Consider the following 24,481-nt stretch of genomic DNA (forward strand, 5'->3'; position numbering starts at 1 on the left):
CAGACATCTTGATTTTATTATCTGTGCCATAATTTTTTTCTTGCATTCAACCTTGTACTTAGTCCTTTTCTTTAGATGAAGTTATTCATTCTTGCTTATTGGACTTAATGTAGTTTATAGTCAGTGGCTCCGGAATGCATAATTTATCTCCTTGGAAGGATGTCTTTCTAAAGAAACTTTTCATTGCCATATATCTTGTTCTGGGAGCTTTAAACTGAGTTTTATGTTCAGAAGAAAATGATACTTAAGCATTATTTTGGCTTTTTACATATAAATGTAATTATGGAAATTTGAAATTTGATTTGTAACACTTCAGTGCTTTCCCTCTAGTTCTTAATGTGAAAGTGTTGTTTTTAAACAGTGATCCAAATCTTAGTATAGCAGCGTTTTATTTTGTTGTAAATTGTGGTGAATGTTCAATAAGAAACTCAGAAAAGAAAATGGAAATGTTTTGTTTTGCTGGAGACTCAAAACAGTAGTTCTAACCCAGAAATAATTATTTTGGATTGGATAGCTGAACAAGAAATATAATTTAGAATCAGTTCATTTTTTGAAGATAAATTTTCATTGAGAAATTCTAGATTGTCATTGGTGTTTTATTAATGATCAATTTTATTTAAGCAAGCATTTCCTTTCCTAATCATGATGATAACAACATATGAGACACATTTTTAGGAAAGAGTAAGTTTTTGGAACATGGTGAAATTAGGAAATAGACCCACATACTTGTTAGGATCGCAGGCACAACTGCTTACAGTAGCATTACACAATTTAAATATTTGTTGTGGATTTTATTATTAGAGCTGTACCTTCTTCAGCAATTGATCTTGCTTGTCTCTTAAGTTGAAGAAATATCCTTTAAAACTGCACTGTCCAATCTGGGCAACCCACTGAGACCTAATCTCTACCAAAAAATTGAAAAGTTAGCCAGGCGTGGTGGCATGCACGTGTGGTCCCAGCTACCGGAAAGGCTGAGGTGGGAGGATTGCTTGAGTCCAGGAGGTTGATGCTGCTGTGAGCCGTGACTGCACCATTGCACACAGCCTGGGCAACAGAGCAAGACCCTGTTTCAAAACCAAAAACAAACTGCATTGTCCATATGATAGCTGCTAGCCACATGTGACTAAATTTAAATTAAATAAGTTAGAAAATCAGTTCCTCAGTTGCATCAGCCACTTTTCAAGTTTTGTAGTCACATGTGGCTAATGGATCCTGTGATGGTCAGCACAGCCACTTTCATTATCACAGAAAGTTCTGTTGGACAGCACTGCTCTAAAACTGCAATTAGAATTTGCCTCTGTGCAGGAAGATTTTATGTCTTTAATTTGAGAGATGACATGAATTTTCTGCTGCATAAAAAACATTTATTTTCTCATGGTCTTGTTCTTTATTTAAACAAGACGTTATTAAACGTCAAATGGACATTGACATTATACTTCGTAGCATATGCCATTTTGTCCTTATTCTCTGTGATGACATTACATTCTACCCTCTGAGAGACTGGGAAGTTATCACACACACATGTACACATACATAACACACACACACACACACACACAAATGTATGGATATACAGAGAGAGACTGTATATGTATATATACATAAAAATGCTATCAGATAATATTCAATGACTAAAATGTGTGGGCCTTCTCATAGTACTGTAGGCACCGTGAAGTTGTAGGCACCTAATATTAACATATTGGCACGGTTTCAGTCTCCCAGGGTTCATATTGACTTACTCTCTGATTAACTTAGTTTCACTTTTTGTTCACTGAGCCTTGTGGGCTGGAGATTTGAGAGTTTATGGCTGAATTCTTACAACAATAAGAAAATCCACTATTGGTTTGTTATATCATCCATTATACCTGAAGGCCAAGTTAGTGAAGAACAGAGACAGCATCATTACCAAATGAATTAAGACATTCATTCATTTGTTCATTTATTCAGGCAGCAGTTACTACCCATGCCTTTTAACCACCAAGTCCTTGCACGCTGTACACTATGCTGAACACTTAAAGAGGAAGAAGACAGAGTCTTGGGGGAGGAAAGCAGCTGTACAAAGGGTTGATTGAAATGCCATGGGAGAGTGCTATGATGGAGGTTTGCACAAGGTACTGTGGACATTTTGGAGTAGTCAACTGGACCTGGCCGAGGTGACAGGGAAGCCAGAATTTGCAGAAAGGAAGGTGTTGTCAATATTCCTTCACACCAAATTCCATCTACTCCAAATGGAAAATATGAGTTTCTTACCATGATCTCTCAGTATTTTGGGAATTTTGCAAACCATGGGGAGAAAAAAAACTCTTAAAAAAAAAAAAAAAAAAAGACATTCCTAAGCATCACTTTGATGGCTGTGTAAGACTCCTGTATGGTGGTATATCATCGTTTATTTACTCAGTTTCCTACTGTGACCAGCCATCTGGGTTTGCTCCGGACTGAGCCATTTTCTAGGATGTGGCACTTGCAGAGCTAAAACGACAATAGTCTCAGGAAAACTGGGGTAGTTGATCATCCTACCTTCTGTTGACTATTTAGATCACTTCAAATATTTACTTATAGAAACAATACTGTGCTGAATATTTTGGTGCCTAGGTATTTAGCCACAATTTTTTTTTCATTATTTTCTTAGGTGAGAGTCCTAGAAATGGAATAGCTCAATGACTGTGGACATGTTTTGGAGCTCATGGCAGTGCTCAGGGTTCTTTATTGCATTTTTTGCTGTATTTAGCTAGATTGGAAGGAATCTGCCTGGACATTTGCACCACTTCTGCCTCCACAAGTTCTTAGGGAGATGAGCAGAAGACTTGTTCTTCACTAGCTGCAACTCGTGTTCCAAATCTCTGGCTGGCCAGATTGCATGTAAACTCCAGCTAACTCTTGTCTTGGCCAGAAGTAGGCCAAAAGCCAGTCTCAAAAGATGAAGTGAACTCTGTCTCCCCATTTTCTTCTGCCCACATCCTGACCTGAGCTCACTGACTGACTGCACATGGTGGTAAGAAAAGGGTGAGCTCCAGTGGACCCAAGGCCAGTGGCCTTTCTTCCCAGTACACACTGAGCTGTGAGTCACCCCAGGCCACCATCCTACTCACATGGAACATTGCATGTTTAACTTTGTTTGGCTCCCAGCCAGTTTCTTACTTTTTCAGCCTTCTCTTGGTTAGGGTAAGGAAGCCTGCAAAACCACCAGAGTTAGAGTGTGGGCACAGCCCCAACAATTGGGAATATGAGGAGAGAAATGAAATGGTACTTTCAAGTGAAAACATACTCAGCTTGCCCCACAATGCTGTAATGAGAGCTAATACAGCCATGCGGTGACATACTTCCCTGTGGAACTTAATAAATAAATTTCCCTAATTGGGGTCCAAGGCAGACCAGTCTCATACCAAATTGTTCTCGGTAGTAAGATGTCAAGTAAAAAGTCAAGTCCTATTTTCAGGGTTCTTAACGTGTTAACAGGGGTCCTGTGAACCCTTAAAACTGTACAATATTACCTATATGACTTTTTTCTAAGAAAAGTTTTCATTGCTTTAATCAGATGCTCAAAGGGGTCTATGACCCAGAAAAGGTTTAAGAACCACCTGTGTGTATTAAATACTAAGGGGTTTTTGTCATTGCTTTTTTTTTTTTTGGCTTTTTGTTTATTTTATGTAGTGCTTATGCCTAGGCTTTGAGGTAGACATTAATTTACTTGTAAATTATATGCACTATTATTGAGAAGTCAGAATTCCTGAAGTCTTCCCCTAGCTAGTGTAGTATTTCTGAGTCAAATTTGATATTTTTCCTCTTAGGAAATTGTTTTATTTCCAACTAATTTGTTGTATCCAGGCGATGTATGTAAACTCTAATATCTTAAGTTTATGGAACAGTTGAAAGCTTAGATCTAGGCATTGTTCTGCATTATTTTCGGTGTATTCTTTTGTTTATATTACTAAGCTAAAGTTAGCTCAGATAGCACAAGGCTAGAAAATGGTGACAATAGTTTGAAAACAGGAAATTTTAGGCTTCTGTGTGTTTGGAACAGATGATCATAATGATAGAGCCAGTGGAGTGGAAACTTCCACCGAGCCTGTTTTTTCCTTATTTTGCTCTATGAGAAAAGATGGTGCTTCCTGGAAAACAACTCAAGTATTTTAAAGCAAATGATTTTCCTTTGTCCCTGCTTCATGGTTAATTTGTTTTTCTTTATTTTATTTACCCTAGTAATAGTATTATGGAAATATTTTTAATAGGCAAAGTAATTCCTGAAGTGCTTATTTTAGATTTTTAAATATCTAAATGTATTACCATTAACTGCATGGTTTTTAAAGAAAATTAAAGCAATATATTATAATGACTTTAAGGAAAGAAAAATAAATTAATTCCTCTATTTTAAGTGTTCCCAACTTTCCTTGTTTGTTTGTTTAACCCCCTAAGTGCCAGTCTTTAAAGTCGTTACTCTTTATCTGTCTAGGCTATTTCCTGGCTAAGACTCCTTCCACATGTATCCTGGAATTCTATATTTAAAAGCAAAGTTAAATATCCATTCACTAATTGCTGAGTAATAATAAAATAGCATTTCCATATACACACAAACTTTTTGTTTTGTGCACATCATTCCTAGATTATTTTAAACATATAATTTTTTAAAACTATAAAAGCAATAAATGGAAACATTTGGAAAAACAAAGTATATAAAATAAAAATATGAGACTCATCTGGCCCTTTCATCTGGCCTATTCCTAGTCATCACAGTTAACAACTTAGTATGTGTCCTTCCAGACCTGTTCTCTAAACATAGTGTGTGTTTGTACAAACACACAGTTATTTCACACAAATGGAATTATATACTGTATGTACAATTCCGCACCTTGTGTTTTTTTTTTATTTAACAGCTATCTTGTGGGCATTGCTCATATGTATAGCTCTGTGTCACTTTTTGAATGACTTGCCTAGCTTTATTGTGTAGCTGTTCCATAATTTATTTGACCATTATTCTGCTGATAAAATTTCGATTACAACCTATCTTATGAAAAATAGCATTTTCATCTTGTGAAACACACATCTTCAACGCCAACGTTTTACAGATTTCTGAGAGTATATTGAAATTTTGAATTCTACTAAAGAAGTCATAGTAATGGTCTTTCCTTAAATATCCGTTGTGAAATACCTTTTAAGAGATTTCAAAATAAAAAATTCTGCTGTACTTTTTTCCCCACACTTTCTCAGGAAAAGAAAGGGTTAGTAAAATTATAGTGGTGAGGCTTCCTGGTAGAAGGAAAGTTGGCTCAGGAATGTAGAAAGTGTTGCTCTTCAGCTATCTGGACAAGGTATTCTTTGTTACGGCTTAACAACTACCAAGAGACCCCAAGATGCAGTCAGCAGAGTTCTTTTTCAAGTGCTTAAGGGAATGGGCTTGTTAATGGACTACTTGTGTGATATTGCTGAGAGCTCAAAGCCACAGGAGCAGATGCCTTATCTCAGAGGGAGTTGAGGAAAGCTTTAAAGAACAGGTCTTGAGCTAGTTCTTGAAGGATGAGAAGGAGCTCATGGTGAGGGAGATAAGGTATTTCAGACTGAAAAAGCAACAAGGACCATGTGGGTGCTGTCTGAGGCCATCTGTGGAGGTAAGAGATTGGAGAGATGAGACAGGTAAGTATGGTTCGGAAGAACCATGTATGCTATCTTACTGAAGGAGTGTGGACTTCAATAACAACTTTGAACTTTTTTTTCCCATCTGAAGTCTTTTTATTTAATCTCAGTGGCTCTCTGTGATGATTATTCTGATGGACAACATCTCACCAAGGCTTTGACCACTTACAATGTGTGAAGTGCTGTTGCAGATACCAAAAAAAAAAAAAAGGAATTAGCTTTCAAGGAGCTTAATGTCCAGTTGGGAAAATAATTCATAAGTGTTTGGAGAGTTTGAAAATGTTAAATAATAGACTCTTCCAGTCTATTCTACAGCAATGCATGAGGTATTACAGAGCAGTAATTGATTGTCAGTGGTAGAAAGGGAGGGTATGGGGAGGAAAGGGGAAGGTTGGGAAAAAAGAACCTTGAAGAATGAATTGGGTTTGAAAGATATTTGCTAGTGGGGTAAATATTGTGAACAAAAATAGGAAGATAGAGACAGCACTGACATGGGCAGAAGGTATTAATATAAGAAGATGAAGAATGAGACGTAGGCTTGAAAGGACCTGTGTTTTGTATTTTTTGTTTTTGTTTTTTTTTTTTTTGAAATTTTACTTTAAAGACCAATATAATCCTATTGATTGGATCTGTGGTTCTCAATCTTGGTGGCACATTAGAATCATCTGTTGAGTGTTTAAAGCTGCCTATTCCCTTCATCCCCACCCCCCTACGTTATAATCTAGTTGGCCTGAGGTGAAACCCCAAGCCTTTTTTTTTTGTTTTTAAGAACAGCTCTCCGGATATTTCTAATGTGCATTCAGGGCAGAGAACCCATGGACTACCCCGACCTCTTCTCTGATCTTCTCTCTTGCCTGCCCATATATTGGCTACTTCCTCAATAATTAGCTCTTCCAGTAAAGGTACAGGGAAAAGATTAGGGAATTCTGGCAAGCATCACACCAGGCATGTGAGCTGTCATTTATACCACAGAGAACTCACAAAATGGGGTGTACAGCAGTTACAGTGTTTTTCTTTAAAGCTGAAGCAATTTGCTAGTTAGGTTAATTAGGCAAAATTTGTGAATTTGTTAGTAATGTTACAGCCGTTAATGGCTTGGGGTTAATCCAGGTTAAAAATATATTTCCTTCCCACCAAATAGTGGGACTCCATCTGTACTTTCTTGCCAGTATGTACTTTCTTACCCATACTCTAAGGTGTGTGAAAAGCCTGTCTTAAGACCCAGCTTCATTGTGACAGTTCTACAGGTTAGCATATCCAATTTGCTAAATACAGAAAATGTTTAAAAGAATAGTTCTTTTAAAATGATGTTTAAAAACATCTCTCATGTCTGTAGAGTTTTAAAATACACACCTCTATGCTTGCCTGACCAATTCTTGAATGCGCTGGGCAGATCGCAGTTATATCACTATCCCTGTAATGCATAAATAATAATGAGAACTTCTGTATTTTTAATCCTTGCCTCAAACATTTTTGATTGCGTATTTAGCAGACATTGACCGAGCACCTCCTTAGCACTAGGCAATGGGAAAGGAAAGAAGAAAGGTTAAAATGCCTTCAGCCCTCAGTAACAATTCAAATGTAGAGATGTCAAATGATGTAGGAACAAGGTAGAAATGGAGAGCTCGGAGCCAGCTCAGGGATGGTGCCTCAGAGGGCTGAGCTAAAATCTAGGGGGTAGATTTTGTGCCAAGAGGTCAGAGGCAGGACAGAGCAGAGTGTTTGGAAAGCTACAAATATTTCCAATGTGGTTGGAAGGCAGAGAGGCAAGAAATGAGGCTGGAAAGATCTAGGGGTGGAGATGGGGTGCGAGTTGATTGGAGGGCCCTGTGTACCCTGCCAGAGTTTGGCTTTTATCCTGTAGGCACAGGAGGCAGTCACAGGAGTATAGGGAATTGGCTTCAGATTTTGGTACTTTTAAGTTACCCCCAAATCCAGACTTAACTGTTTGCTTCTTGTTAACAACATTATTTGTTCAACTCAAAATTGGAGTGACTATTGCATGTAAGAAATGGCTACAAAATAAGTTTTTACATAGTCCTTCTCAACTATGCAGACATCTTGCAAATTTCAGCTTCTTCATTACCTGCTCGTAATGGAAGTCTAATCATTAAAATGATTTTTTTTGTGAATTTCTTTTAAAATTACTTTGAGTATTTGGTTTTGAAGGTTTCTAGAAAGCCTGTCTTTTTTGTCTGCTACTGCTGTGCAGGATTGGCAAGGAAGTGTACGGCTTTCTCTCAAGCTACCAAGGCAGCAAGGATAAAAATAGGACAAACTTTAAGAATCTCAGATATTTTCAGATAACAAAGACTGATTTATGTGGGCCCGTTTTGTGCTCTGACAAAATATAGAGACGCTTTTGTGCTGAGATTAGCAAGGGTGCTGATGTCAGTTCTCTTGTCGAGCATCAAGCTTTATTCTGTGGCTAAATTGTGCTTTGTACCATAATCCAGAGAACCTTTGTATCTGCCTTATTAAAGTGTGTAGTTTATGTAATTGCTTTTGTTTTCCAGTTTAATCTGTGCCAGATTCAATGAGGGTGACTCATTTTGTGACTGAGACAAACAGTCACATTTGGACCATGTTAAAAATAAATAAATAAATGGCAGGTGCTGCTTGGCTAAGTTCTGTGTTTTAATGCTGTAATTTCCTGCCGTAAGGGTTCACGTCTTGTATAATGTCTACTCAGCCTCTAATCGCTAGCCCAATATATCTAGTGCACCTTAATTCATTGCTACTCATTTCTTGATTATTTATTTTAGTTCCTAAGGGCTTTTTGAGTTTTAACCATGTGATTTCAATAGGGAAGCGAAGGACTGAATGGGGGGAGCCAGAGTTAGCTGGAAAACAAAGAGTGACACATAAGCTGTAGCGAAAGGACATGTTCTGTGCTTTTCTGTTTTTGCCATTTTCCCAAGATGTTTTGTGCGTGTGTTTTGGTAAAGTTATCTTACTTATGTTTATTTTATTATGTATATGTTCAGTATTGGAGCTCTTTTTCTCAAATGGAAGATGCCTTGAAAGCACTCTCTTCATTGTGGCCCATGTATCAAATCTAATCTCAAAAATTTTACAAGTCTGCTCTCTCAGAAGAATTCTATTTATTTATTGTACAGATATTCTATGTACCAGGCCCTGTGCTATGGCAAATAAAGCAGACATGGTCGCTATCTTACTAAACTGTTCAGTCTGTTTGGGGAGTTAGATACTACACAAATAAATACAAGGAAAAATTGAACTGCAAAATTACACAATCGCTACGTAGGTAAGTAATAGGATCTCTAAAACTATGCTATTACTTTACTTTACACTGGAGTTGGTTGCTTGAGGGTGGTCAGGGAAGAGAAGCCCTGAAGGTTGGAGTTGGCCAGGCAAAAAGTGAGGGGAAGAATAAAATGTATTTAGGAGAAAACATGTGCAAAGTCCCTGAGACAGGTAAGAGTTTAGCCTCCTATAAACCCTATTATTGGAGGGGAAAAGTGATAGTTGATAAAAATTGAGAGAAAAAAGACAGGAAACTGTATTTAAAAGATGAGCTATACAAGCACAGCAATACGGTTCTATTTAACAGTCTAGGGGCAAATGACACTCCATACAGTGCAATAGCCTCTGACAGCCTCTTAAAGTGCAATATAGAGATGGATGCTTATAACACTTAGTCTGAATCGTTGGGGAATGGATTATGTTTGGGGAAGAATGTAGTAAAGCATTTTAGAAAGATTTGCATGCAAGACAATAAAGTTTTAAAAAGTCATTTCTGTATCTTTAAATACATCATCTTTAAATGAAGCTTCACTATCTGGAAAAATCACTTATTGAAAGATACGATTTCTTGAGGGCCCTGCATAAATAACATCATATTCTATATTCTTTTGCTTTACTTCTGCATTACTTTTTAAAGCTTACTGCTTGATAGGGAAGTATCCCATAGAGGCATAATTTTACTAAGAGGGGATATTTATTTATTTTGCAGTGAGTAGATGCATATTCAATGAATGGATTTTTATACTTTAGAACATCATGTGAATCCAACACTTTATGACTTTCAATATTATCTAAAACATCTATAGGATTCTACCCTGCCTTCCCCTGGGCACGAATTATTTACATATTCCTTTGAGCTCAGCGAAGAATGAGAAGTTAATTTAAAATATTGATGATATTAATATATAATGTTTTTAGGTCTTTGTGATCTCTCTAGTAATCCTCTTGTTAAAGGATTGCCTAAATTTTTCTATAGAGGAATACCTGTTCATTTAGCAATACCTCTGCAGACATTTTGCCTGGGTTGCTATAGTCTCAAGTATTTTCATGTTTGTTAAACTTTTTTTTCACAATTAGTCAATTCTTTGAAGGTAGGAATAATGAATGATATACTTGTTTTCCTTCCCACAAGTCGCAAAGGGAAGGAAAACTGGGGTTCATGAGATGTCTTGTTTCTGAGTCCTTCCACTTCCCAGAGTGTCCCCACTACCCCCTGCCCTGCCTTCTTCTTCTTTTTTTTTTTTTGAGGAGGAGAGCAGTCTTGTTCTGTCCAGGCTGGAGCACAGTGATCTCAGCTCACTGCAACCTCCGACTCCGGGTTCAAGCGATTCTCCTGCCTCAGCCTCCTGAGTAGCTGGGATTACAGGAAACTGCCACCACATCCAGCTAATTTTTGTATTTTTTAGTAGAGATGGGTTTCACCATGTTGACCAGGCTAGTCTCGAACGCCTGACCCCAAGTGATCCACCCACGTCAGCCTCCCAGCGTGCTGGGATTACAGGCATGAGCCACTGTGCCCAGCCCCAGAGTGTCCTCCTGAGGCAATCTTACCTAGAATGTTGAATCTGGAGCAGAGAATATCTTTTAGTAAATGACTGAGACTTGCTAAAATAGGCCTCTATCTAGCTGCCTCCCTGAGGAAGAATTTCAAAGAGGAGTAAGGTGTAAGTTTGTTTCCAGGCACACATGTTGGGGTTAAAGGCTGATGAGGAAGACTGTTTGTCATTTGGTTCTGCTTTTATTATTTGGTAAACATAGATTTAGGGAGGGTGATAATAAAATAATTTTTAGGCTTCTTCTCTAGGTGTAGTATGAAACTCAAAATTTACCAGAACCTGTGGAGGGGGTGTATGATGAGTGTAGTACAGATTGCCCATGTGTGTTTGTTGGGAAGAGGAAGGGAAATATTAAAAAGAGTTAAATCCCATACTCAAGAATACAGGTCTTATTCGTGTAGTCTTTGAACAACAGGCTGTGTGGCTAAAAGAGAGACACAATCGATTGCTTCCCAGGCAAGAAGCCAGAAAAGCTTCAAAACCTTTTTCCCCTCCCTACTCCTTACCACTACACCTAAAAAAAAGAGAAGCCTTTTAAATGTTTAAAATCTGTAGGAGTCTTATGAAGAAGCAGCTTTATGTGTATTCTTTATGGAATGATATTAACGCATGAAAATCTGTTGCTTTTTAAAAAATTGTGGCAAAATATACATAACAAAATTGATCATTTTAACTATTTTTAATATACAGTTCACTAGCATTAAGTATTAATACAATCACAGTGCCATTGCAACCATGGCCACCATCATCTCCAGAATTTTATCTTCAACTAAAACTCTAGGCCCATTAAATTCTAGAATAACTCTCCATTCCCCACCTCCCCGCAGGGGCTGACAAACACCATTCTGCTTTCCGTCTGTATGAATTTGACTACTTGAAGTACCTCATATAAGTGGAATCATACAATATTTGTATTTTTATGACTGGCTTGTTTTACTTAGCACAATGTCCAGCTTCATTCTTTTGCACATTCATTCTTTTGGATTTCTAGTTTTCCTAACACCATTTGTTGAAACCATGACTTTTTCATATTTAGTAAAAACTGAATCCTCCTTGATTTATTGCCTTGATATTATATAGCAGGAGATTTAATAGAAGACACTGAATATATATACAATATTAAGTTAATTGAGTTATTAGTAAACATTGCTTTGCAGAGTGGCAGATATCCTGTGGTAAAAACACACACAAACACACACACACGTGTTGTGACTTTCTCTAAACAATGCATTTGTAAAATCAGTTTGATAAATGTGCATTTTCTTGAAAATATTATCTCAAGTTAATACTGAATGGATATTTTTGTTTTGTTTCTAGGCATGGAAGAGGAGATGGTTCGTGTTACGCAGTGGCCGTTTAACTGGAGATCCAGATGTTTTGGAATATTACAAAAATGATCATGCCAAGAAGCCTATTCGTATTATTGATTTAAATTTATGTCAACAAGTAGATGCTGGATTGACATTTAACAAAAAAGAGTTTGAAAACAGCTACATTTTTGATATCAACACTATTGACCGGATTTTCTACTTGGTAGCAGACAGCGAGGAGGAGATGAATAAGTGGGTTCGTTGTATTTGTGACATCTGTGGGTTTAATCCAACAGAAGAAGGTGAGTTCAAGATATTATTCAACCTGAATTCTTTCCTGCTACATTTCTAGAAATGTCATACAATTCTTTGTTATTTTAGTTACACAATATAATGTTTTATTTTTATAATGGGAACTTGACATTTGGAAAAAGCACTGAATCCTTTAATTAGTTTGGGGAGAAACTGTTTACAAGTTTGAGAGAGACAGACTTAGACATATTGGGGCAGTTTTTAAATATCCTGAGGTAGAAGGTGACAAGAAGACATTTTAAGAACATTTATTGAGTTCCAATATAAATATTCATTTTAACCATATAACACTGTGGATATTTTACTATTTTTCACCTATTAAAAATAGCACATTTGGCCGGGCGCAGTGGCTCATGCCTGCAATCCCAGCACTCTGGGAGGCCAAGGCGGGCGGATCACGAGGTCAGGAGATCAAGACCATTCTGGCTAACACAGTGAAACCCCGTCTCTACTAAAAATACAAAAAAGGAAAAAAAAAAAAAAAAAAGCCGGGCTAGTGGCAGGCACCTGTGATCCCAGCTACTCAGGAGGCTGAGGCAGGAGAATGGCGTGAACCCAAGAGGCGGAGCTTGCAGTGAGCCGAGATGGCGCCACTGCACTTCAGCCTGGGTGACAGAGTGAGACTCTGTCTCAAGAAAAAGAAAAAAAAAAAAGCACTTTTATGGAGCTCAGCCCAATTCTTTAGGTGCTATTTAAAAATGTATTTAAAAACTATATTAGATTATGGCCAGGCGCAGTGGCTCATGCATGTAGTCCCTGCACTTTGGGAGACTGAGGCAGGTGGATCACTTGAGGTCAGGAGTTCTTCAAGACCAGCCTGGCCAACATGGTGAAACGCCATCTCTACTAAAAATACAAAAATTATCCTGGCGTGGTGGCACATGCCTGTAGTTCCAGCTACTCTGGAGGCTGAGGCAGGAGAATTGCTTGAACCCAGGAGGTGGAGGCTACAGTGAGCCAAGACTGCACCATTGCACTCCAGTCTGGGTGACAGAGCAAGACACCATCTCAATAAACTATATTAGATTATCCTATTTATGCCTAGTGTTCCATTATTGGAACGCCAAGCATGTGGGAGTTATTTATATCCTCCTGCTCAAGGTCATCGCCAAGGTCTGATTGTAAACATTCAAAAAATTGCAACCTCAAGCATAAATGGGTTATGAAGTTGGGAAATAGCCAAGGAGATTATCATTACCTGTGAAATGCAAGTGAGAATCAGTCACAAAACACAGTGAACAAGTACCAAACAAATGAATTACTTAGCACAGGTCCTACAGGGAGCATGGAGGAAGGAAGAGGGGTTCAAGGTTTGTGTAAGAGGTAGTGAAGGAAAGCTTCTGAAAGGAAAATAAATTGCAAAATGTAGGCTTTTGAAAGAACTAGTATTTCTGCATAAATGAAAGGAGAGATGCAGAACCCTCCAGGCTTAGGGACTTGGGAAAGAACAGACCCAGAGAAGGAATTGAATTTTACTTGACTGGGGCAGGAGGGCTCTGAATGGAAAAGGCCCAGGGACAGTTGCTTACAGATCTTGAATGAGGGACTGAGATTTGGGGTGCCTATCCTGGAAAGAGCTGAGTGACTAGAGGGCTGAAGAAGAATTTTACAAGTGGAATTCTACCTCGGGTACTTTATTATTATTATTATTATTTTTTGAGGTAGGGTCTCACTTTGTCATCTAGGCTGGAGTACAGTGGCGTGATCTCTGCTCACTGCAACCTCTGTCTCCCAGGTTAAAGCAATTCTCGTGCCTCAGCCTTCTGATTAGCTGGGATTACAGGTGTGCACCACCATGCTTGGCTAATTGTTAGTATTTTTAATAGAGATGGGGTTTCACCATGTTGGCCAGGCTGGTCTCAACTCCTGGCCTCAAGTGATCCGCCCGCCTCAGCCTCCCAAAGTGCTGGGATTACAGGCGTGAGCCACTGCACCTGACCCCAGGCACTTTTTTATAGCTGGCTGACCACTTCTCTCTGCTCTTCCTTTTTAAACAAACATTAAACACGTAGGTAGGGGACTCCAGTACAAAGTAGCTTTGTAGAGCCAAGAATCAGAAATAAAGGTGAACTGAGGTCTTTGACCTTCTTGTCTTTGTGGTTATACTCACATTTAGAAGTGTGCATTTCCGAACATCTACATTTAGTAGTGCTGTAGATACCATAAGGAGTGGAAAATTGTGTTAATAATCAACACCAAGATTCGGATTGAAGTAGAACTAATCATCTCTAACGAGCTCAGGCCAGCGTGCTACTTCCTCTCTGGCCAGTCAGCAGCCCTGGGGAAAGGAGCCTGCCAGGGCTGGGGTTTGCCCAGTGGGGTTGGGGAAACCCCTTGATGAGGGAGTTCAGAATCTCACGGGAACAGCACTCTAAGAGGGAAGGAAGGATCCAGCTTCGCTAGGAGGGGCTGATGAAATAGAGATCTTCAGCAGAGCTCTAGTGATTAAAAACCTCAAGAAATTGTTTCACAGGAGGAATTAAGGCTTCAGTTGTTTTTGTGAAGTTACTAAATGTGGTCACAGTGTAAGTGGGCATGGGGGTGCTACTTCTAACTTCAGTTAAAACCCTTTCCTTTCTTGTTTGCATTTATAGTTTGTATTTGAGTGCAGCAGAGGGTTTCAAAATTAAAATTACAAATGAGATAGCTCTTTTTAATGGTTAACATCTAGTCAGTAATGATAATTATTGGATTTAGACAGCACATTAGTTTTATTATGTGATGGATTTTCAGTTAAAATAATTTGTCATTTTATTATCTTCTTGTTGTTTGCCTATTGCCTTTTCAATGTAGAATTTGTTTGGGGTGACGTAAGGGCAGACTTTTGTCTCTGTTGGTTGTCTGTATAGATTGAGCTGATCCAAAAAGTTAAGTCGTAGATGTTCTTCCACCGCTCTTACTTCTTTTTACAATGCTCCTAAATATATTTACAAAGGAAATGGGATGTTCTTATAGAGAATGTGCATTCTTCTGTCAAGGAATGTGAGTCTGATTTTTTGAAGCCCATTCAAGGGTGGGTAGAGTTGAGAACCCATAATAAGAATTTCTAATTCTCAAGTGTCTGAGATTAACTTTGCAAGTTTTAAGGCACAGCGTCTTGTCTATTTGGCCACCTTAGGATGATTCTTATCGTTTGGGAGCCTGACAGACACCCACTCAGCTCTGAGAAGGAAAGCTTGGTGTGCGTTTAGAAAATTGATTGATTAGGTCAACAAATTATTTGAGTTTGCTGACACTCTGCTAGGCGGTGGGAATTCATTCAGCAGATATACATTAGGTGATTAGTTAAGGAGACAAAAGGTAAACATCACAGACTGAGCATCTAATGGGAGAGGAGTCATTAAGAGAAATATCCAAAAGAATTCATAATAATAATTGATGAGTGCAAGTTTATATATACACATGTATATATAAATTATGCATTAAAATATATATACAGTGTATATATGTGTAAAAGTATAATTATGTGGAAGTTTATGAATATAGTTCTTGTGCTCATAGAGCTTACAATCAGTCTAGTAGGAGAGACAAATAATCCAGGAATTGTACTACTGATTCATAAGCGCTCTGCTAAAGAAGAACTAGATAAGCATAGTTAGCAGCAGCATCTGATTTAATCTTAATAGGGTCAGGAAAAGCCTAGGTAGTTTTCAGTGGCTCTGTGATTATAACTGATAATGTACTGAGAGCTTTATTTTTATACTTAGCAGAACATTTTCATCGATTTTAGAAGTCAGAATCAGTCTCTCCCAATGTCTGTTTTCATGTTATAAAATTTCTACCAAATAGAGGTGAAGTTTCAAAACTTAGAAGCTGCAGTGATCTTTTCAGTGGCAAAACTCCCAGTTCCTTACAAAATAGATGAGAGGTATATTTAGGTTGAATGCAACTCTCAATTTGTGAACTTTTCATCTTTACAATATCCATGGTTGGGGGAGGGTTGTAAGAAAATTCATAGTATGATTAATCAGATTTCTTATATATAGTCTGAGTTGGCTACCAGGTACAGCTGTGTTAATCACAAGTCAGTTTTATGTGTTCATTAACAGAGAAAACAAGTATCTAAGGACTTTAATCTGCCAATACGTTCTACATTGAGGTCATGAGCTATATCAAAATGCAACTGCATTTATTTTTTAAATTCTATGATTGAGATTTTTCCCAACTTCATCCTGGTTATTTCCCCAAATAGCCACATTTAGAAGTGTCTTAATATACTGTGTTGAAGTATTTGTTGAGTTTCTTGGAATAAATCTGTAAAGCATGAACGTTCTTCGTTATGTAGTATTAAGCAGCCAAAATCATATTTATTCTGTAATTTTGGTTTTTGATCCATAATGGCAAAACTGCAAAAAGACTTTCAAAGTATTTCACACATTTAAGTTCTAAACAGCAGAATACTGCTATTATCCTTTGTAATCATATTCATACAGTTTAATAGGACAGGGTAAACATCAAAATGCCTTTGTTCTTCCACTGACTTGACTACCTGCTTTATATTCTCTTGTGTCCAAATAGATATCGCCACCAATCACTAAATAATAGATGTTTTTGTTTTTATCTAGATCTGTCCCAAGCCCTCTGCTCTTCCTGTTTCAGAGAGCTGACTGTCCTCCTACTCTTGGCTTGAAAATTAGCGAACAGCACAAGATAATTTTTTTACTATGCTAATTTCAGACTAGATGTGAGAAGAAATAGACCATGCCTGGTTATCACAGTCTAAGAAAATAACTGTCCCCAATCCCTGTGAGAATAACTAATTTTCCCCTGAAAACAAAAGGAAAAGGGAAAAATCTGACCTGTGTTTTGATTCCAGGAACCTCTCAAAATATCGTTACCATGTTATTTCCGCTGCCCCAGGTGACCACTGCTATTATTGAATACTCAAAGTGCTGGCAGGCTATATCTGTTTTTAAGTCCTAGCTCATTAAACTGTGTGTGATTCCTATGAATGCTTTTCTTTAGTAGTTTTGAGGGTAGAAACTAATTTCTTTGTTTTTCTTGGAAATGTACAGATTTATTTTTGTTTCTACAACACGAGGTGGAAGCTGTTAGATCTGCTAAACAAGTATTGGGAAGCAGCTCACTAACTTCATATAAAGGCCTCTAGTCTCATTAGATGCAAGATTAGAAAGTTGCCTCTAAGTTGCTTTTCTCAAAATGCCCAGATCATGGTGGCTTAATAAAAAATAAGTAAAATTATCTGTTTGATATTTTCCCTTTGAGTCAAGTAGGTGTAAACTGACATGTAAGAATATACATATACTTTCTTTCCTGTAAAGCAGTCTTTCTCAATTGGGGGCTTTTTAAAATTTATTTTTATTTACTTTTTTTATTGAGGTATAACTTACTGTGAGGGGCACAAATCTTAAGCATACAGTTCAGTGTAGTTTTATATATTGATCTGTATCTACGTGTAGATACAGATGTCTGTGTAACTGCCCCTCAGATTAAGAAATGGAACACTTCCCCTCTCCCCTAGAAAATTTTCTCGTGCCTCTTTCCAGTAAAGCCTCCACCCAAATTAACTTTTTTAAAAATTGCTTTTATTACTATGGATTAGTTTGGCCTATTCTTGAACTTTATATAAGTGGAACCATTATTTTCTCCAATATTAAGCCTGTGAAATTCATCCATGTTGTAGCATGTAACAACAGTTCTTCATTCCTTGTAGCATTTCATTGTGTGACTATATCACAAATTATGGATCTGTTTGAATGTTGATTGATGTTTGGGTTGTTTTCAATTTTTAGTTAACACAAAGCTGTAGTGAACATTTCTTTATATGTCTTTGATGAACAGAAACACTTAGTTCTTTTGGGTATACACCCGTGAGTATGACTGCTGTGTTACAGTACAGACGTATATTTAGCTTTAATAGGTTGAACAGGTTTAGTTTTCCAGAGTTAGTGTACCAGTTGCCCACCTACCAGCAGCGTGTGAGAGTTTACATTCTCATCAATGTTTGATGTTGTCAGTCTTTAATATTAGCTATTCTATTGGATGTTAGTGGTATCTTGTGGTGTTAGTTTGCATTTTCCTGAGAACCAGTTCAACTAGAGAGTTTTTAGTTCTTTTCTTTTTCTTTTTTTCTTTTTTCTTTTTTTCTTTTTTTGTACATTTCCAAGCCACTGCTCCTGAGATCTTGATTTATTGAGTCTCCTGTGGTGTGTGGCCCAGTCAACTAGATATCTACAATTCCCTACAAGTGATTCTTAGGCCTTCAGACCTCTGGATAAGAATTACGGCATTTGTCAGCATTGCTTAAAGGTTTATTTTAAAGTCTCCAAGAATATTTCACAATCTACTAAAGAGAGAGTCATGACAAATAAAAAGTTTTTCTACTTGAAACAGATTAAACAGATCATGCTATATTTAAGGGTCTTCAGTAGTTGAGTGAATAAATTGAAGAAACTGCAATGCAGGCTGCTTCACAGAAAATTGCAACTACTGCCATGTCTTATTTGTATCCACTTGTTAGATTTGCCTTTTTCAAATGTTCTTCCATAAAAAATGGTGTATTTAGAAGTGAGAAAATGGTATGTTAGCATTAATGATAATGTATGCTCTTTGTAGACCCTTATTTGCTAAGTTAGACAGTTCTATTCAAAATGCTTCTCTTCACAGAAAGAAAAATTCTTAAGCACACCAGATAAATCATTAATCAGTAGAAGCAGAGTAACCCTGACCTGTTTGCATTTAATTGTGAACATGAAGGTAAACACTAGAAACCAAAAAAATTATTCTATCGGTAGATATAGCCCATCTTCAGGGAAAAGAATCCTATCTGGTCTCCTGAAAAGAACATGGAGCTCACCACAGTTTTATTATGATATGCTCAGATACAGTAAGTTAGTGGTTAGCCCATCTTCAGGGAAAAGAATCCTATCTGGTCTCCTGAAAAGAACATGGAGCTCACCACAGTTTTATTATGATATGCTCAGATACAGTAAGTTAGTGGTTACAAAATCAAAGAGCCTGTCATGTCAAGTTTGAAACCTTCTACCTTACCAATAAGAAAGAGTAGAATTGTTTCCTCGGGCTTCAACTCTTCTGCCATTTGGGGTTTCTTTAGGTAATTATTTTGAATGTTTAGAGTCATTGTCTTGGCACCCCAACTTTTGTGAGGGATACTAACATGAGGGCATTATGGTTTCAAATAGGATAAACCGGGCATGAGGTTAGGTATCATGTGGGCCAGTTTATTATTTGTGGATTTCATCACATGATAATCTACTCTTCACTGGAAGCTTGTTCACTGAAAGGCTTTCCCTAGCAGTACTTAATAACTTCCTAAGTAAATTTCGGTTAGGAGTTTGCTCCCACAGCTTATTGGCCTTTAATGGATGTTAATTATACTCTTCATGCCTTCTGTTTTAAGAAATGGGAAATAACTTTACACACATAAGCAAACCCTAAACTAATGTTTGGTTCTTAGAAGCTTGATACCAGCATTACTTAGAAAGAGCAGTAAGTCAGAAACTCAAGGCAGAAAGCAAAATGGCCTGTTCCATTACTGGTATAGTAGTATAGAATAGAGGCAAATCACATGTCTTTATAAAATAGAACAGAAGTTTATTTTTTCAGACCAGTTGCTTATCTTTGGTCAGAAATATAATGTTAGAGAATATTTACACACAGTGAAATGCTTGTATTAAAATATGCAGAGCTGAGTACATAGTCAAATTAACATGAGTAAAATAATCCCAAAGACTACAACTTTAAAGATAGTGCATTGTCTGAGCCAAAGTAGTGGAGTGGTTCCCTCTTCCCTTTTAAAGTCCTCTGTATGTTAATGTGGTTTGGAGTGGTCTCTACTAAAAAGACAAAAAACTAGCCGGGCGAGGTGGTGGGCGCCTGTAGTCCCAGCTACTCGGGAGGCTGAGGCAGGAGAATGGCGTGAACCCAGGAGGGGGAGCTTGCAATGAGCCGAGATCATGCCATTGCACTCCACCCTGGGTGACAGAGCGAGACTCTGTCTTTTAAAAAAAAAAAAAATATATATATATATATATATGTGTGTGTGTGTGTGTGTCTTCCTGTGCTATGAAAAAGTTTTTTGTTTGTTTTTTTGTTTGTTTGTTTTTTCCAAAAAAGGAACCTTTGAATCTCTGTCCTCTTTTCAGAAAATTGAGAGGATCTTGCAGGTATAAAGAGGGTAAGATACTTGTCATTTACAGGTGGGAGAAGTGGAAGGTTAAAAATGAGATGGTCCCATTGTGTTAATAAAACAAAGTCAGACAAACGTAATTGCCTGGCTAGGTGATTTTCTTTTCTACTCAGTGCATTTAGTGGATAGCCATGAAGTTTATAAAAAGTGTTAAAAGTGTATCTGTAAAAACAACCACCTGAAAAAGTTATTTTAGTAGTTACAGTGAAAAGCTAGAATTCATACTGTTTCATATAGGGAAATATTTCCAGTGAGTAGTGCTTTTTGGTCAGAACTAAAAGTTGAGCTGGTTTATTCCATTTTACCATGCCTGTACTGTAGAGGAAAGGGGAAGTATATGGAATACACTTGTGAATACAGTTTGTAGGATACATTAACACTTTTCTGAGTGGGCTGCTCGTTTTTCCTCAATATTGTACATATTTTCCTTAAGCTCTTCTTTAAAAGATAAATGTTTTTCATACTTCTGTTAAATCCTCAAGGATTAACTCTGAGTCACAATTTGTGGTATTTTAAATCTTTTTAAATAAATCTGTATATTTGCAACTGAATCAAAACAGTAAAACATTTCACAGGGTAGGGTCTGATGACCATTTTATAATCAACATTTTTAGATACCACAACAAGATATTTATGAGCATCCACTGAAATTATGGCATTATGTCATATAAATATGCAAAAATTCATTTTTCTATTCTTGTGTTTATACATAAGAAAGAAAATGCTGGGCATGGTGGCTCCCTGTAATCCCAGCACTTTGAGAGGCCGAGGCAGATAGATCACGAAGTCAGGAGATTGAGACCATCCTGGCCAACATGGTGAAACCCTGTCTCTACCAAAAATACAAAAATTAGCTGGGTGTGGTGGCGCATGCCTCTAGTCCCAGCTACTCGGGAGGATGAGGCAGGAGAATTGCTTGAACCAGGGAGTTGGAGGTTGCAGTGAACCGAGATTGTGCCACTGCACTCCAGCCTGGTGGCAGAGCAAGACTCCGGCTTTAAAAAAAGAAAAGAAAAAGGCCTTTCTGTGCTACCCACAGAGGGGTCCATACGGCATTGTTCTGGATTCCTGTCGTAACTTAAAGGGAAACTTTCACAATGTCCAGAGCCCTTGATGGCCTGCGGATGAAGGAGGAGGATGTCCTTAAGTTCCTTGCAGCAGGAACCAACTTAGGTGGCACCAATCTTGACTTGCAGATGGGACAGTACATCTATAATAGGAAAAGTGATGGCATGTACATCATACATCTGAAGAGGACCTGGGAGAAGCTTCTGCTGGCAGCTCATACCATTGTTCCCATTGAAAACCCTGCGGATGTCAGTGTTATATCCTCCAGGAATACTGACCAGAGGGCCATGCTGAAGTTTGCTGTTGCTACTGGAGCCAATCCAATTGCTGGCTGCTTCACTCCTGGAACCTTCAGTAACCAGATGCAAGCAGCCTTCTGGGAGCCACGGCTTCTTGTGGTTACTGACCCCAGAGCTGACCACCAGCCTTTCATGGAGGCATCTTACGTTAACCTACCTACCATTGCTCTGTGTAACACAGATTCTCCTCTGCGCTGTGTGGACATTGCCATCCCATGCAACAACAAGGGAGCTCACTCCGTGGGTTTGATGTGGATGCTGTCTCTGAAGTTCTGCGCATGCGTGGCACCATTTCCCGTGAACACCCATTGGAGGTCATGCCTGAGCTCTACTTCTACAGAGATCCTGAAGCGATTGAAAAAGAAGAGCAGACTGCTGCTGAAAAGGCAGTGACCAAGTAGGAATTTCAGTGTGAATGGACTGCTCCAGCTCTTGAGTTCACTGCTACTCAGCCTGAGGTTGCACAATGGTCTGAAGGCGTGCAGGTGCCTTCTGTGCTTCTTCAGCAGTTCCCTACTAAAGACTGGAGCACTCAGCCTGCCATAGAAGACTGGTCTGCAGCTCTCACTGCTCAGGCCACTGAATGGGTAGGAGCAACCACTGAATGGTCTTAAGCTGTTCTTGCACGGACTCTTAAGCAACATGGAAAATAAACATCAGTATCTAAATAAAAAAATTTTAAAAAACCAAAAAATTAACTCCTGGCATAAGGTGTTAGATTTTGTTAGACGAGCTATGAAGACTTGACATTACATGGAGCATAGTAAAGATAAAAAGTTAGAAGTTGGTTCAACTTCTCTTTACTCAGGCCAGATTCTCTAACAGAAAATTTTTGAACTTGATTCATCTCGGAGTGATCAGAATTTTTGAGGAGCAAATCCCAAAACTGCACATGCATATGAATGGGTCTTAACAGTTTTGGAAGTGCTGCTTGCCTTAATTTCTTATGACTTGACACAAAGTCTGTAATCCCAGCACTTTGGGAGACTGAGGCAGGAGAATCTCTTGAACCCAGGAGTTTGAGACCAGCCTGGGCAACATGTGAGATACTGTCTCAACAAAAAGTTTAAAAAATTAACCAGGTGTGGTGGTGTGTGCCTGTAGCCCCAGCTACATACGAGGGGAGGATCATTGGAGCCCTGGAGTTCCAGGCTGCAGTGAGCTAAAATGGTGCCACTGCACTCCAGCCTGGGCACAGAGGGAGACCCTGTCTCAAAAAAATAATAATAATAAAAAATAATAAAACAAATAGAGTGATCAGTGAGTGTCTGCCCTGTGAATGAAACATTTTTTCAGCATCTGCAACATGTAACACAATGCATAGGAGTTCTGATCCTTTCTTGTTTGTTATTGGGATTAGATACACACTGTCATATTTAGCCATATTAATGTGTGATTATTCAGGCTTCATAATTAGGATATGACTTCTTAGGTCCAAGAGGTTGTAAAATGAGCTAAATAAATATGATTGTGGCATATTTATGAATATTACAGTTAAACACATAAAGGCATTATCAAAAGCATGTGGATTTATTCTTATAATTTATTATCTAGAGAAAATAGAGCAGATATTTAACCTCTCTATGGTAAATTAACAACCCAAATGACATGCATTACTGATGCAGAACTTTGTTCCCTAGTTCAGCTAAACCGGGCTCTTGTCACAAGACCAGGAAGGATTAGGAACACAGACACACTGAAGGGTGAGGGGAACGGAATTTATTGGGCCAAAGAGGAAAAGAAGAAAAAAAGTACCTTCAGTAACGTGAGAGGGGATCCTCCTAATAGGCTCCCCACCTCACAGACTGAATTCCAGGCCACCACCCAGGAACTGAAAAGGCCAGGCTCCTCCCCGTATCTATCACTCCCCGCTCTGAAGAAGTACATCTAACTGCCTTTAGAGTGAGGATAAGGACGAAGACCAATCTTAACTTCTTCCTGCTGACAAAGGTACCTGTTTTGGGAAAACAGCAGTCAGATTCCCCTCAGAGGCCATCTAGGGTTCCTGGCAAAAGGGGCCATCATTCAAGGCTCCGGTTGCATGGCTGCTTGGAGTTTGATGACCTAAAGGTGAGAATAAACAAACCGGGTTATTAGAAAACATGTATCAGAACAGAATGGGGTAGCAGGTAAGGACAGCTCAAAAATTCCAAGGCCTTTTATTGGTTTGCACAGGGAGTCAGAGGCCAAAGCCCGACTGGTTAAAAAAAAAAAACTTTTACCCTTTTTCCAGCATGTCAGGCTTCTGTGTTCCCTTCCCCCAAGCGCAATCCTAAGTCAACTAGTTTAAGGTTTGGGAAATTAACTTTTCCCAGGTTGGAGGATGCATCAGAGGGGAGGGTCCCGTAGTACAGAGACACAATTACCTATCAGTGAAGGGAGGACAGAGGAGGAAAAAGATGATTTTTTTTTCAAAGGAGTCCTAGAGATTCAGAATGCATTTGAAAGGGGTAGAGACTAAAGGTGAATGGCTACTCATCTAGAAAGAGGGGAGCGAAGCATCCCAAGTTCCCTTCTCTTCCTAGTGAATACCCAGGGTGTGTGAGGGAAAGAAAGTAAAGCATCTCTTTCTTCCATCGTTATATCCCCAAGTCCCCACAACCTCTACAGGGTACCACCCATGGGTGTCAAAGTGGCCTTCACCTATGTTAACAGGGGGGCCTAAGAGGGTGGGAATATCTGCTCTTACCCACATATGCCCTATCCCCCCTGCTGTCAGTAGCCTTTGAATTCCCTAGACTGCATTTATGCCATGGATATTGGCATAGCCTTTATCCATAAAAGGAGAAGCCTGGCTTAATTGGTAGGAATAAGTCATGCTCACCTGAGCTGTGCCTTTTTTTTTTTTTTAACTTCCATTATTGTCTGCTT

The 24,481-nt window shown here is 38.5% G+C and overlaps 1 protein-coding gene and 1 pseudogene across 4 annotated transcripts in view; both read left to right on the forward strand.

The window, feature by feature from the left end:
- The window catches only part of GAB1 (GRB2 associated binding protein 1), a 125,643-nt gene that overhangs the window by 66,613 nt on the left and 34,549 nt on the right, over positions 1-24,481 (forward strand). For all 4 annotated transcript variants that reach the window (XM_073017652.1, XM_073017653.1, XM_007999879.3 and 1 more), the window contains exon 2: positions 11,769-12,063. In XM_073017652.1, the coding sequence (XP_072873753.1) occupies positions 11,769-12,063 (295 nt within the window). The remainder of the gene's footprint in view (positions 1-11,768; positions 12,064-24,481) is intronic.
- LOC140712036 (small ribosomal subunit protein uS2B-like) lies at positions 17,254-23,004 on the forward strand (annotated as a pseudogene).

The sequence above is a fragment of the Chlorocebus sabaeus genome, chromosome 7 (genome assembly GCF_047675955.1).
Source record: "Chlorocebus sabaeus isolate Y175 chromosome 7, mChlSab1.0.hap1, whole genome shotgun sequence".
NCBI classification, from domain to species: Eukaryota; Metazoa; Chordata; class Mammalia; order Primates; family Cercopithecidae; genus Chlorocebus; species Chlorocebus sabaeus.